The 13,760-nt window shown below is 33.0% G+C and overlaps 1 protein-coding gene across 1 annotated transcript in view; it reads left to right on the top strand.

Annotated features, from left to right (window-relative positions):
* The window catches only part of NHLRC2 (NHL repeat containing 2), a 73,937-nt gene extending 65,679 nt beyond the window's left edge, over nt 1-8,258 (top strand). The window contains exon 11 of the mRNA XM_077126089.1: nt 773-8,258. Within this exon, the coding sequence (XP_076982204.1) occupies nt 773-1,029 (257 nt within the window). The 3' untranslated portion in view covers nt 1,030-8,258. The remainder of the gene's footprint in view (nt 1-772) is intronic.
* The last annotated feature ends 5,502 nt before the right edge of the window (nt 8,259-13,760 follow it).

The raw sequence follows: 13,760 nt of genomic DNA on the forward strand, positions 1-13,760 counted from the left end.
TCACTGTGTTACACATTCCCATATTTTATCCTCTAGCTTTCCTTCTGCTGCCATAAATGATTCTAAATAACCCCTTTAGAATATATGGTTATATTCACAGATAGTTCAGCACTGTTACTTATAATCCCAGTAAAGAACCTATCTCTATCTAGGTGGAGTTTTATGAATTAAAATGATGTGGACAAAATCTCTTAGTTTTTACATTATTTGAGCCCATGGAAATAATATATGTAATGTTACCTATTTCCAAAGAAATCCCTGTTATGTTTTGACTGTTAATTTTGAATATTCAGTAATCTTGAGAGTCACTAGAGTTGTCCATACATTTGTATTTTTTAAAGGTCTTTTTTTTCTGTATTTTTCATATTATATCCTGTAAGACTTTTATCTTTTTTGGTAAAAATGATCTATTTTCTCAAATATACACATATATACACAATATATATATTGTGTTTCTTTCAGAAACCTAGCAGGTTTCATTTTCACCTCAGAGATTAAGAATTGATGATCATATTTGCAAAATTCAGCTTGATTTGGTAGAAATTAATAATTTATTTTACAGTATTCAAATGAAAATATTAATAATTTGATATAAAGATCATTTGACTGGTAGCTTCTCACTGATGGTCAGTATATCTTATCTGCATAGAGCACGATACCTGGCACTTGATGTTTTGAATAAATATTTATTGATCAAGTCTTCAAAAGGTTTTTCTACTTTCCTACTTGTCTTTTTATACAGTCTTAATGACTTAGTTTTTTTATTTTCTAGGCAATGAATGGCTTCTTCGAGGACAGATACCATCTGGAGAAATAGAGAGCATTTCCACTCAACCAACAATATCATTACAGATTCCTGGTGATTGTTTATCTCTTGAAGCCATTATATCTATAAGAGTGTTTCTTTATTACTGTAGCGCAGACAGCAGTGCCTGTATGATGAAAGGAATTTCGTTCACTCAGCCTTTACAAATAACTGAAATACAACAAGGTTACATAGCTCCAGTGGAGCTTAGGTATGTATTTTAGCATGCTACTTAGCCACCCACTGCCACAGCTGCCCCATCCCCCATTCTCATCTTCACTGTAACTTAAAAGCTTTATTTCTGCCTCTGGGATACCAAGAAACCCATTGCTCAGTTCTAGCAATTGACATTAAAATAAAGCTGTGTTCCTTTTCTACTTATTTATTATAAACAGATTCCTTCATTCTGGCTGTGGACTAGCCAAGTCATTGACCATCTTTTAAACCATGATTTTATAATTCATGCTGCTATTTGGCCTAAGACTAATAGCACACTGTGGTATAGAATATATCATAATATAATTTACCGTGAATACAGATAATAATATCAAATATTTTGACCTAAAATCCAGTCCCCATGCTTGTATGAGGACACCTGTCATTTAAGGCTTTGAGATCTGTTTTAAGCTAAGAAAAACAATCTTTTCATTATGGTAGATGTTTAAAGAGTACCTGAGTGGTAAATGTTCTTTGTTGTCTTTGATTTTCTCAGTTGTGATATATTTAAAAGAGAGTGATAATCTATTTTTATTACAAATTGTTTGCTGTTTTAACATATCCTGATTAATGCCTTATAACTTTATACAGAAAAAACTTGTTGGGTCACTAAGAACATATGGACCCACTCTGTTCACTTTTTTTCTGAATGAGTACATTCTTACCACATGATGAATAAGATTCAGAAATATCATGACTTTCAAAGAGAAGAAGATTTAGGGACATATTACTGTCTGTCATACTACTTGACTTTAAAGAATTTATTATAACAGCTGAAACTGATGATAATTTATATATGTGTTGTCTTAGAAATTTACATTTTACTTGTAAGCAAATGCATTAAATGCAGATTTGTTGGTGGGTTTTTTTGTTTGTTTGTTTTGGTTCCCACATTCAGAATTTAAATTATGAGCATTTAGTGTGATGGTTTTGAAAACCACTTTTAAACCTTCAAAGTGAAAAATTCAGTGTGAAGCACATTAATGCTATCAATGGGTGTAGTGTTTTCTAATGTATTAGTCTTTAAAATATTAAGGCTAAAACTTAGTGACTTGATAACACTTTTTAAATTTTATTCATTTAATCTCAAAAGAAATAGGCACTGAAGATATTGAAAGTTTTTTTATGGATATTATAATTTATCTATATAACTGTTTAAAAGCCTGTTATTATTGTTTTGCCTAAAACTGATTCAACATGTTTATGATTTAATCATCTTATGAGATTTTTAGAACATCAGGTAAACTATATTTATTTAATCAGTAAATATTTATGGACAAAATGGTATGATATGCCTTTTCCCCCTTCAAAATCAGTGTTAAATTTCAACTATTATCTTCAAGCACCATCATCAGTCCTTTCCTTTACGTTTTAAAATAGTTTTGAAAATACAGTCTTCTTTTATTCAGATTAATAAAATCACAAAAGTCAGGAACTACATAATGGGTCATGGCTGATTTAATTTGTATATCTACTAAAGCTAGTTTTTCAAAGAGAAGCATAAATCTAAAATAAAAAGGAATCTTTTAATTGCCTCATAAACCTTTTCTTCCTCCAAAAACCAAAAAAGGATGTATAACATTAATATTCTCTTCTATTACAAATAGGTCTTAGTCAATTTATTAATCACATTTGATTTATTATACTTCTCCTTTCCGTTGGATGGGATGAGAATATTTTGAGTCAGTTATTTCCTAATTAAGGACATAAATAGTTTCACTCTCTAAAAAAAGTATACACAATTTTAACTGAATAATTTAGAAATACTTAATAATTTATTTTCCAGTATAATACACACATAGACATAAGTATTTTACATATGTATGTATTTCATGTTAACTAAAAATCCAAAAATATTTTCTAGAATCCAGTAATTTTCTCCTTGTTTTCCTAGATAGTTTTAGGTTTGACTTATGTATTTTTTGGCTTTCAAAACTAACTTATTGAACAATCTCATAGTTGCTTAGGCACGTCTGCATTTTTTTTTTTACATTTAAAATGTTATTTATAATAGATTAGTATGGCTTTGAGTAAATCGTACTAAAACAATATAAGAAGGTTCCTAGAATATCTGACTCACATAAGCCTCTTACATAAAAGGAAGCACTTAGAAAATTTATTTTTAAAACTTTTTGACTCTCCTGTGTGTTCCTTTTTCTATAAGGGCTTCTGTACTTTCTTTTTTAACTTTTCCCTTTGTTATTACATAAATTTTTATTCCAGTGATAGTTTAATAAGGGTAAAATTTTGGAAATCTTAGTCCTAAATTATTCTGCTTGTCAATATTTTTTCTTCCAATCTTTGCAATGTCGTTTTATAAATAGTTAACGTTTTTAAAATTTTTACCCAGAATGGGTATGATCCTTGTAATATTTTGCTTATCTTAAATATTTTGTCTTAAGCAAATATTTAACTTATTCACAAGGGATAATTTTGCAGTTTAATCACCTACAAGTGTACCTTTGGCCAAGTTCAGTAACTGAAAACATTTTTCTCAGCTGTTTTTAATATATTTAGTTCTAGTGTTATCAAGCCTACAGAAAGCTAAAAATCTTAACACAGCTAAGAGGAGTTTAGTATGTGTGGGTGTGTGTCTGTGTATATAGGTGTGTGTGTGTGTGTGTGTATATACATACACAGATAAGATCAATTCAAGAATTTCTCATAAACGTTTCTTTTATGGCCGATATATTTTTGAGCTAATACCACTAAGACAAATTGCCCTTTGATTGTTTTTCCATAGTTTGAAATAAATGTAGATATTAAAAGATATTTTAAAGACATCTCTGATATAAAAGTTTTCTGCCTGCACAAAATTTACTATTATTTTATATCTGATAATCAAAAATACTTCAGTCCAGCCATAATTTGGCATTCTGTTTAAAACAAGCATCCAAAATTAACTAAATTCCATAGGCCACAATTGCATGAAAATATGTGCAGAGGAAATATATCAACAATAGCTATCCTCAATGATGGAATTATTGATGTTTTAATTTTAATTCCAATTTTCTGTATTTTTTTTACACTGAACAATATATTATTTTCAAAACTAGAAAAAATTAAATGTTTAAAGATTTAAAATTAACTGAATAGTAAACACTTATTATGAAGTCGCTTTTATTAACAAAGATGAGAACATTGTTTAGATTCCTTTTATCTACCATTTCTTTTTGCTTAAGCATTTAGTGTAGTGAAGATAGAAATGTGTAGCTTTTTTCTCCTGCTGGTGTTTTTAATTGTGTAATGTAGTGAGGTAGTTGAGAGTATGTACTTTGCAGTCAGTTGGATTTTAATCCTGTAAAATGGGGCTAATATACCTGCCTCATGGGGTTGCTATGAGGAATCAGTGAAAAATTATTTGTAAAGCACTTAACATTAGTTAATGAGCCTGCTAGCTATTGGCTTAGTTGATAATATTGATAATAATAATTTATAACCAAAGACACATGACTTGACATTTTCTTTGCAACGCTAATTTCTATAGTAAAATATTTCTCTACCAAGTATTCAATATGTTAATACTCTCCATAGAGTTAGGATTTAAGAAGAAGAAAACAGTTTTAAAATGGGTATCACTGTTTTAAAAAGCATATTATAGTTATAAAGCATACCTACAGTTATATATATTTTTAAAAATAAAGACTTTCTGGGACTACTAGACCTATGAACTTCCTTGGAGAGAGTCTGGACATATTTATTCTGAACCACGTTCCTGTAACATGTGCCTAACAGCTTGCAACAGAATACTTTTATCTTTACAAAGAGTTTCACTGTAATGGTGCTTTATAGTTTTCGAAGTGTCTTCATGTATATTGCTTCATTTGAGCTTTAAAATAAACCTTATGAATCAGACAACAGATGTTTTATCCATTTTACAGATATGGAAACTAAGCTTCAGAATGTTGGTGACAAATCTTAAGGTCTGAAAGCCCCCAAATCAGTGTCTAATGCTTAGAGTTGTGCCTGACGTATTTTGAAGACTGAATACTGAGTGGTGGTTCTTTTATCCTAGCACCTGTTTTCTAATTCCTACCTCTACTCCTAGATCAAGAATGAAAACAACTTATATTAATTAAACTTTTATGAATGCCTTCTTAAACCTTTAGGGTAGTTAAATAAAGTAATTAGAATAATGGCTGACATCTTTTGAGTGCCTTGGGCACTTTTCTAAGTGCTTAGTACGCATTAATTTATTTAGTCCTCACAGCAACCTTAGGGAGATACTATTTTCCTTATTTAGCATATGAAAAAAACTGAGGCAAGGAGAGATTATACAGTTATACAAACATAATCAAGATCACATATTAAAGAAATAGCAGAGCTAGGTGTGAGTCTGCTTAATCACCAGGCTATTTTGCCTCTCAAAGTAGTTTTGCGGGTTTTTTTTAAAAAAAAAATCTTTCAAAGTTTTATATAATAACTAATAAAGCCAAAGAAACCAAAAATAACTCATTAAAATGAATGCTGAATTATATTAAGCTTTTGGACTTTTAAATATACACTTTTAGCTGTATAGTCATTATTTCCCAAAAGATTTTTTTCTCTTAAATTCAGTCAGGTATATCCTGAATTTTTTTTGGGGGGGTGGGTACATCAGAGGAACAAATAGATATGTTAAATAGCTTTCGATGAGCTTATCATAATAAAGCCACAGAATTCTTAGCACAGGACTATCTCAAACCATAAGAAACTTATTCATATTCAAGGAAATTTTGTTTTAATAACCAAAGTGAGCTCTAGGAACATAATATTTGGAAAATCTGTTAATACGCATGAAGTTTTCTACTTGCTTCATAAATATCACTATGGTATTGGACCCCCACAGTGATTCAGATATATGCAATTCTATGATAGTAAAGTTTTCTCCACAGTCAACCCATTATTCCAGCAGTAGCTACTATTAAAAAGATGCAAAATGCTACATATCAGTAATTACGATTCAAGATCATCGAGATACAAGAAAGCAAATATCTTTTCATTGTTAGTTTGCTAATTTAAATTAAATGGTATTGTGGTGCAGACAGGCATTTGTTAGTCATGTTATAAAATCTCATTCTTGAAATCCGTAAGAAAATCAATTTAAGGAGATGGTGATAAAGTCATACTCTAAAAGTAGAATTCACTGTTAATTGCCAAGATTGCCTTTTGCTCCTCTCGTAGCACAAACATGGTTTATTTAATGAATTCACACTAGCTGTAAGTCAGTATTATTCTTGAATGATTGTTTGCTTCTCCTCCCATTTCTTTGCAATAGAGTGATAGAATAGAAAGTTAGAGCCTTGACCAATCTGCCTATATATATTCCATGATCAACAAACCTTGGCCCTTTCGCATATTAGACTGCAATTTAGACTGGCTGTTTCTAGCTTTCAGACTGCTCATCTGACCACAAAAAACCTGGGTGAAGTGAAACAAGAGGCAGCCCTAATCAGCTTCTCTGATTGCACCCTTCATCTCTTTGTGTGCTGATTTGGTTTAATTATTTTCAAAGGTGAGAGTTGGAAAGTTAAAACTATAGCTGTGGAATGTTTGCCTACTTATAGTAATTCATTGTTTGGTGGATCCCTTTTCTTCACTGGCATGTCAAGCTCAAGTGTACCAAAGGGCATTTTGTTTCATTCAAAGCCCCAGGACTAAAAGGAATGAATCATAAATATTTCCAGATATATGTCCCCACCAGTGTCAGCAAGCTGATACGCTAAAAAGCTCTGAACAAGCATATACTAAAAAGCATTTTTGTAACTAAGAACATGATATGAATTCCTTCCTCTTAAGCAGCAACTTACAAACCTGGTGGTTTTCCAGAAATAAGGAATTAAGCAAAATTGTCAGGTTTTTTTTTTTTTTTTTAGTGTTGAGAACTTGAAAGTATGAATTATATGGGCATCCATTAAATCCCCTGCTTTTAATATACTTGCTTATATATATATATATACATGTGAAATAAAGTGGAATGAGCTCATGTTACTGGGAAGTAGAGAAAAAAACAGCCTTCAGATTAAAACAGGCACAGTTTAAATAGTATTTGTGTGATTATCTAGTGTACTATGTTCATAAAGAATGAGAACAGACAGGTTTTTTTCTGAAAACTTACAGTTGTGCCATGTAACTAACTTCTGCTTTTAGAATTTTAAGTCATTATCGTTAATCTGATCAGAAACATTCAAATTTCATGAGCACCTACATTATGGGCTGTGTTCATTACATTGTTCAAAATGCTAGCAAATTTTTGTTTGCATAGAATGGAAATGTATTGTACATGCATGCCTGCAATGTTCATTAACCAAATTTACCTGTAAAAAATATACTACCACTTCCTCTCCACACCTTAGGTTTCCCTCTCTTTAAAAACAATGTGATGATTTCTGTAGAAGTTGCACTGAGGAATCATGGTTTCACAAATAGCACATGTGGCAGAATAACTGTGTTGTGGTAGATATTTTTTTTCTAGTTTCTAATATTTGTTTTCAAAGAAGATATGATACCTATGTGGCCTAAAATTCATTTCTGTCTATTTTGAAGTATACTTTCCTAATTATATTTTATAGCATAGCAAAAATTTTGAATTCTTACTATTAGGGTGCATTGAGAACCTATTTAGAGAAATTTTAATTGCTATCATTACTTTATCTGTGAATTATGGACATTTCAGAATTTGTCATGTGGTATGTATGTATTACTGTTTCAAATTATAACATTTCATAACTGTCAAATTTTAGGGACACAGACTCTTTCCCATCTTTTGTGTGATAAAGTTTGTGGTTTTATTTTTGAGATTAAAATTGGCCTGCTGTGCTAACTTCATATCTGTCATTCCAAAGATTGATTATATTTACTTTTTTCTCCAAAGATAAAATGTGCAATTAAAATCCAATTTACAAGTTCATATATTGATATTTCTAGACATAGTCTAGTTCTAAAATAATTTACTTGGTGTGCATTTTTTAAGTGTTTCGTGTTGCCCAATTGATATATTTTTATAGAGCAGTATATTTCTACATTTATTTCAAGACTGTATACTTCAGTGACTTTTTCAAGTGCATGGGTTAACAATAGACATTTGGAATGAGAATGAAGTGGTCTTTGTTACCAACTCAGAAAAAGTTTCATACGTGAGAGCAAGAATGTGTTTATAATGTACACTGAAATCTAATGCCTCTTTTCTAAAACTTTGTACATTTTTTCATGAAATAGATTAAATATTTTCTCTCTAAAGCCATGTTTCTGTTTTTAATAAGCATTCTGTTTTAAGTATATCATGAGGTAATTTTATTACTTAGAAACTAGTATTTCATGATTTATTATTTGAGCTTTTGGGTAAATGAGAAACATAATACTTAGTTTAAAAAAAAAACCTGCCAGCAAGTATTTTTAAATGAAATCATATAATCATTGCTACAATAGAAAAAAATTTTTAATACCTTGAGAGAAGGTGATTTGTTTAGTAAATGGTGTTGGGAACATTTGAAAGAAACAAAAAGAAAATTAGATCTTTACTTGATACTATGCACAAAATTTGAGATGAATTAATGACTTAACATAGAAATAAAAGAATACAAAAATGCCAGAAGAAGATAAAGGAGAATATCTGTAATATTGGGTGGGGATGGCATTCCTGAGAATGACCTAAGACCCAAAAGCAATATTGGGAAAGACTGCATATTTGTCTACATAAAAATTGTAAGCATCTGAACAAAAATGAAAAGAGGAAATTACAAAATGAAAGAAAATATTTGCAAGCCTTAAAATGGGCATAGTATTTATGTTATAATATGTGAAGAGCTCTTACAAATTAATTAAGAGCTTGGAAACTAGGCAAATGATATGAGCATGCAAGTCACAAGAGATACAGTAATGAAAAGATGATCAACCCCACTAATTCAAGAAATGTGCATTCATTTATACAGGTATTTGTTGAGTACCTATTTTATGCTCTATTTTATACAAGGTTCCTTTTCTAGAGCTTGCTGTGTAGTTGGGAGGAAAAACATGAGAATGGATAAATAGACAAGCAGGTTAACTGCTCTAACAGTGCTATAATACCAGAGATAGAGTCAAGGTCTCACAATTTTACTTAAATGATGAAGGAAGCCAATCATGCAAACCACTGACGGAAGTGCATTAGTCATCTGGGCCTCTTTTTTCTAAAGTAATTGTTCCAAATTTACATTCACACTGGCAAACTATATGAGAGCCACTGAATCCACATCCTTTCTAACACTATAATTATCAGTCTTGAGTTTTTGCTATTCAGGTGTTAAGATGGTATCTCCTTGTAGTGTTCATTTGCACTGCCATAACCACCAGTGAAGCTGAACATTTTCTTTATGTTTTTCCATTTGGCCATATATTTTTACTCTTTTGTAGGCAAATGCCTATTCATGTCTTTTGCCTATTTTTTTCTATTGAGTTGTTTGTGCTTTTCTTCTTGACTTGTAATGCTATTACAGTTGTGTAATTGCAGATACTTTCTGTAAATATGTAACTCACCTTTACACTTTCTTTAAGGTGACTCTGAACAAAAATTCATCAATTTAATGTGGTCGAATTTTCTCTTTTTTTTTATGGTTAATGCTTTTAGTCACTCATTTAAAAAATATGTTCCGGCGGGCCGCGGTGGCTCAGCGGGCAAGAGTGCTTGCCTGCCGTGCCGGAGGACCCCGGTTCGATTCCCGGCCCCAGCCCATGTAAAAAACAAACAAACAAACAAAATATAATAAAACAAGAAAATGTTTAAAAATGTTTCCCTTTCTTCCTCCCTTCCTTCCTTCCATCCTTCCTTCCTTCTCTGTCTTTCCTTCCTTTAAAAAAAAAAAAAAAAAAATATGTTCCTATTCCAAGCAATAAAGATATTTAATAATTTTCTGCTAGGGATTTTTAATTTTTGTTTTGTTTTGTTTTGAACATTTAAGTCTTTAATATATCTGAAGTTAATTTTTGTGTATGTATGAGATAAGAATCCAGTATTGTGTTATTTCCCTGTGGATAAAGCTATTCTACCTTTCTTCGTTGAAAGATGTTCTCTCACTTAAAAGACATGCTACCTCTGCCATATTCTAAAGCTCCATATGTCCATGGATCTTTTTCTGAGAACTGTGACTCAACAATTTCCCTCCAAAGTGTATGCCTGAAAGTATTGTATTCCAGGATACATACACTAGAAAAATCACAGCAATAGTGTTCCTAATAGCAAAAACTTAGAAATAACCGTTGTCATAGAGTGGATGAAAATGGGGAAAAAAACTTCCTGAAGATTTCACACTGCCGTGATATAATTTCTTTAGATTTTTTGAACAACTAATATACTTTAGGAGTATATATAGATGAGATAAATTTATCTTAAAAAGAAAAACAAGGAAATTATAAACTTCAGAGTAAAAATTGTGATTACCTTGGATGGGAGGCAGCAGCGATTGGGAAGCATAGTACATTTAACTTATCAAGATCCTAGCTTTACCCTGACTTCACACCATATGCAATGATTAATAAAATGGATCAATAGCCTAAATATAAGAGCTAAAATCTGACGATAGCAATGGTAAATCATCCTGACCTTGAAATTGGCAATGGATTCTTACATATGACACCAAATACACAACCAACAAAATAGAAGATAAATTGGACTTCATCAGAGCTGAAAGCTTTTGTGCATTGAAGGATATAAAGAGAGTGAAAAGACAACTTACAGAATGAGAGAAAATAATTGCAAATCGTATATGTGATAAAGGCTTACTTATATATATATATAAAGAACTACAACTCAACAACCAAAAGACAACCCAATTAATAAATAGGCTAAGGATTTGAACAGACATTTAACAAAATACAAATATCAAAAAAACATGAAAAGATCCTCAATATCATTGCTACTAGGGAAATGCAAATAAAAAACAAGTTGAGATACCACTTAAAACCCTCTAGGATGAGTATTATTTAAAAAGGGTGGGAGGGAGGGAGGAAGGGAGGAAGGAAGAAATTAGTGTTGGAGAGGATGCAGAGAAATTGGAGCCCTTCTGCATTGTTGGTGGAAATGTAGAATGGTGCAGCCACTATGATAGCCTTTTGGCGGTTTATAAAAATTTAAATTTAGGGTTATCATCTGACCCAGCAATTCAACTCTTAGATGTATTGTAACAATAACTTTAAAAAAATATCTTTGAGAAATATCCACACATGTACAATCCAACCATATTATGCAATGAATGGCTCACAATATCACATACTTTTGTATTCATCACCGTGGTCATTTTTAAAACATTTGCATCACTCTAGAAAAAGAAATAAAAGGATAAAAACAAAAACTCATGCATCACATACCACTTACCCCTCCCTCTCATTGACCCACAGTATTTCAATCTACCCAATTTTTACCCTTTATCTCCCCCTATTATTTATTTTTCTATCCTTATTTTTCTTAATCATATGTCCATACCCTGGATAAAAGGAGCATCAGACACAAGGTTTTCACAATCACAGTTACACTGTAAATGTGATATAGTTATACAGCCTTCTTTAAGAGTAAGGGCTGCTAGAACACAGCTCAATAGTTTCAGGTATTTCATTCTAGCCACTCCAATACACGATAAACTAAAAGGGGAGATCTATAAAATGCATAAGAATAACCTCCAGGATAACCTCCCGACTGAAATTTCTCAGCTACTGAGACTTTATTTTGTCTCATTTTCCTCTCTTCCCTTTTGGTCAAGAAGCCTTCTTCATTCACATGCTGCCAGTTCCGAGATCATCCCCAGGAGTCAGGTCCCATGTTGCCAGAGAGATATAAACCCGTGAGAGTCATGTCTCATGTAGTGGAGGAGGGCAGTAAGTTCACCTACCAAGTTGTCTTAAAGAGAGACGACATCTAAACAACAAAAGAGGTTCTCTGGGGTGACCCTTAGGTATAATTATCTGTAGGCTTAGCCTCTCCCTTCCAGGAATAAGCTTCAAGGGGCAAGCCCCTAGATTGAGGGCTCATCCTATTGAGTTGGTTGGTCCCACCGCTGGTGAGAATATCAGGAATTCCCCAGATGGGGAAGTTGAATATTTCCTCCTTTCTCCGCAGTCCCCAAGGGAACTTTGCAAATACTTTTTTATTCTCTGCTCAAATACTCTGGAGTATATTGGGGTATTATACTAACTTGTACAAACCAATAAGATCTCACACCCAATTCGATTCCATGTAATTATGGTGTTCAAGTAAACTGACCACACAACTTAATTAGATAATGTGTGTTCTAGTTTGCTAGCTTCCGGAATGCAACACACCAGAAACAGATTGCTTTTAATAAAAGGGAATTTATTTTATAAGTTCTTCAGAGGAAAGGCAGCTAACTTCCATCTGAGGTTCTTTCTTACCTAGGAAGGCTCAGGGTAATCTCTGCTGGCCTTCTCTCCAGGCCTCTGGGTTCCAACAACTTTCCCCAGGGTGATTCCTTTCTGCATCTCCAAAGGCCTGGGCTGAGCTGCGAGTGCTGAGATGAGGTATGCCGAGCTGCTTGGGCTGTGCTACTTGGGCTGTGCTGCATTGAGCTCTCATTTAAGCACCAGCCAATTAAGTCAAATGTCATTCATTGCAGCAGGTACGTCTCCTAGCAGGCTGCAGATGTAATCAGCAACAGATGAGGTTCACGTACCATTGGCTCATGTCCACAGCAACAGAACTAGGTGCCTTCACCTGGCCAAGTTGACAACTGAATCTATCACAGTGTGCTACCCAAAATATAAATTTTGCACCAATTAAACATCTTTCCCTTTGGTCTCACATAGAGGTTGAAGTGTAAACATACGGCCATATCGTACTTTACCTGGTATTCTGATTTACCTTAGTCTATCCAGATCAGTTTCATTCATATCTCTAGGTGAAGTGTGATCACTTTTTCAGCTTTTTAAACAGCTGCTGTATGGGGTAATGCTGACTTTCATAGCTCCGCTGCTGTAACTCTGATTCTCAGCTGTCACATAAACATACGAAGTCTGGGAATGACCAAGTTATATACAAATAGCTCAGTATCTCAAAATTTAAAAACATCAGTCACAATTCCCAAACATATGTGATTGCGGTTAAGAGCTTACAATAGGCGCCAACCTGATAACCCATGCTCTTGAGCTCAATTCTCTGCGTTTATGTATTATAGTTAATCCATATGAGTGAGGCACAATAATATTTGGTTTTTTGCTTCTGACATTTTATTCAACATACTGTCCTTAAGGTCCATTCACCTAGCTGCATGCCACACAACTTCATTCCTTCTTGCAGCTGCTCAGTAGTCCATTGTATGTAAACACCACAGTTTCCCCTTCCATTCCTCATCATTGTACCCTTAAACTACTGTGAATCGTGAACACTGCCACCATAAACACCAGTGGGCAAATGTCCATTTGAGTCCTCACTCTCAAGTTCCTCCAGGTATATACCTAGCAATGGGGTTGCAAGATCATATGGCAAACCCCCTCCTAGCCTCCTGTGGAACCACTACACTGTTCTCCAGAGAGGTTGCACCTCTCAGTTTCCCAACCAACAGTGAATAAGTACATCACTTTCTCCACATTTTCTCTAGCACTTGTTTCTCTCTATTTTTTTTAACTTTTTAAATTGTATAGTATAACATATATACAAGGCAAATAAATAAAAAAGCAATAGTTTTCAAAGCACTCTTCAAGAAGTGGTTACCGGATAGGTCCCAGAGTTTGTCGTGGACTACCATATGATCCTCTCATATTTTTCCTTCTAGCTGCT

The sequence above is a fragment of the Tamandua tetradactyla genome, chromosome 13 (genome assembly GCF_023851605.1).
Source record: "Tamandua tetradactyla isolate mTamTet1 chromosome 13, mTamTet1.pri, whole genome shotgun sequence".
In the NCBI taxonomy this organism is placed as follows: domain Eukaryota; kingdom Metazoa; phylum Chordata; class Mammalia; order Pilosa; family Myrmecophagidae; genus Tamandua; species Tamandua tetradactyla.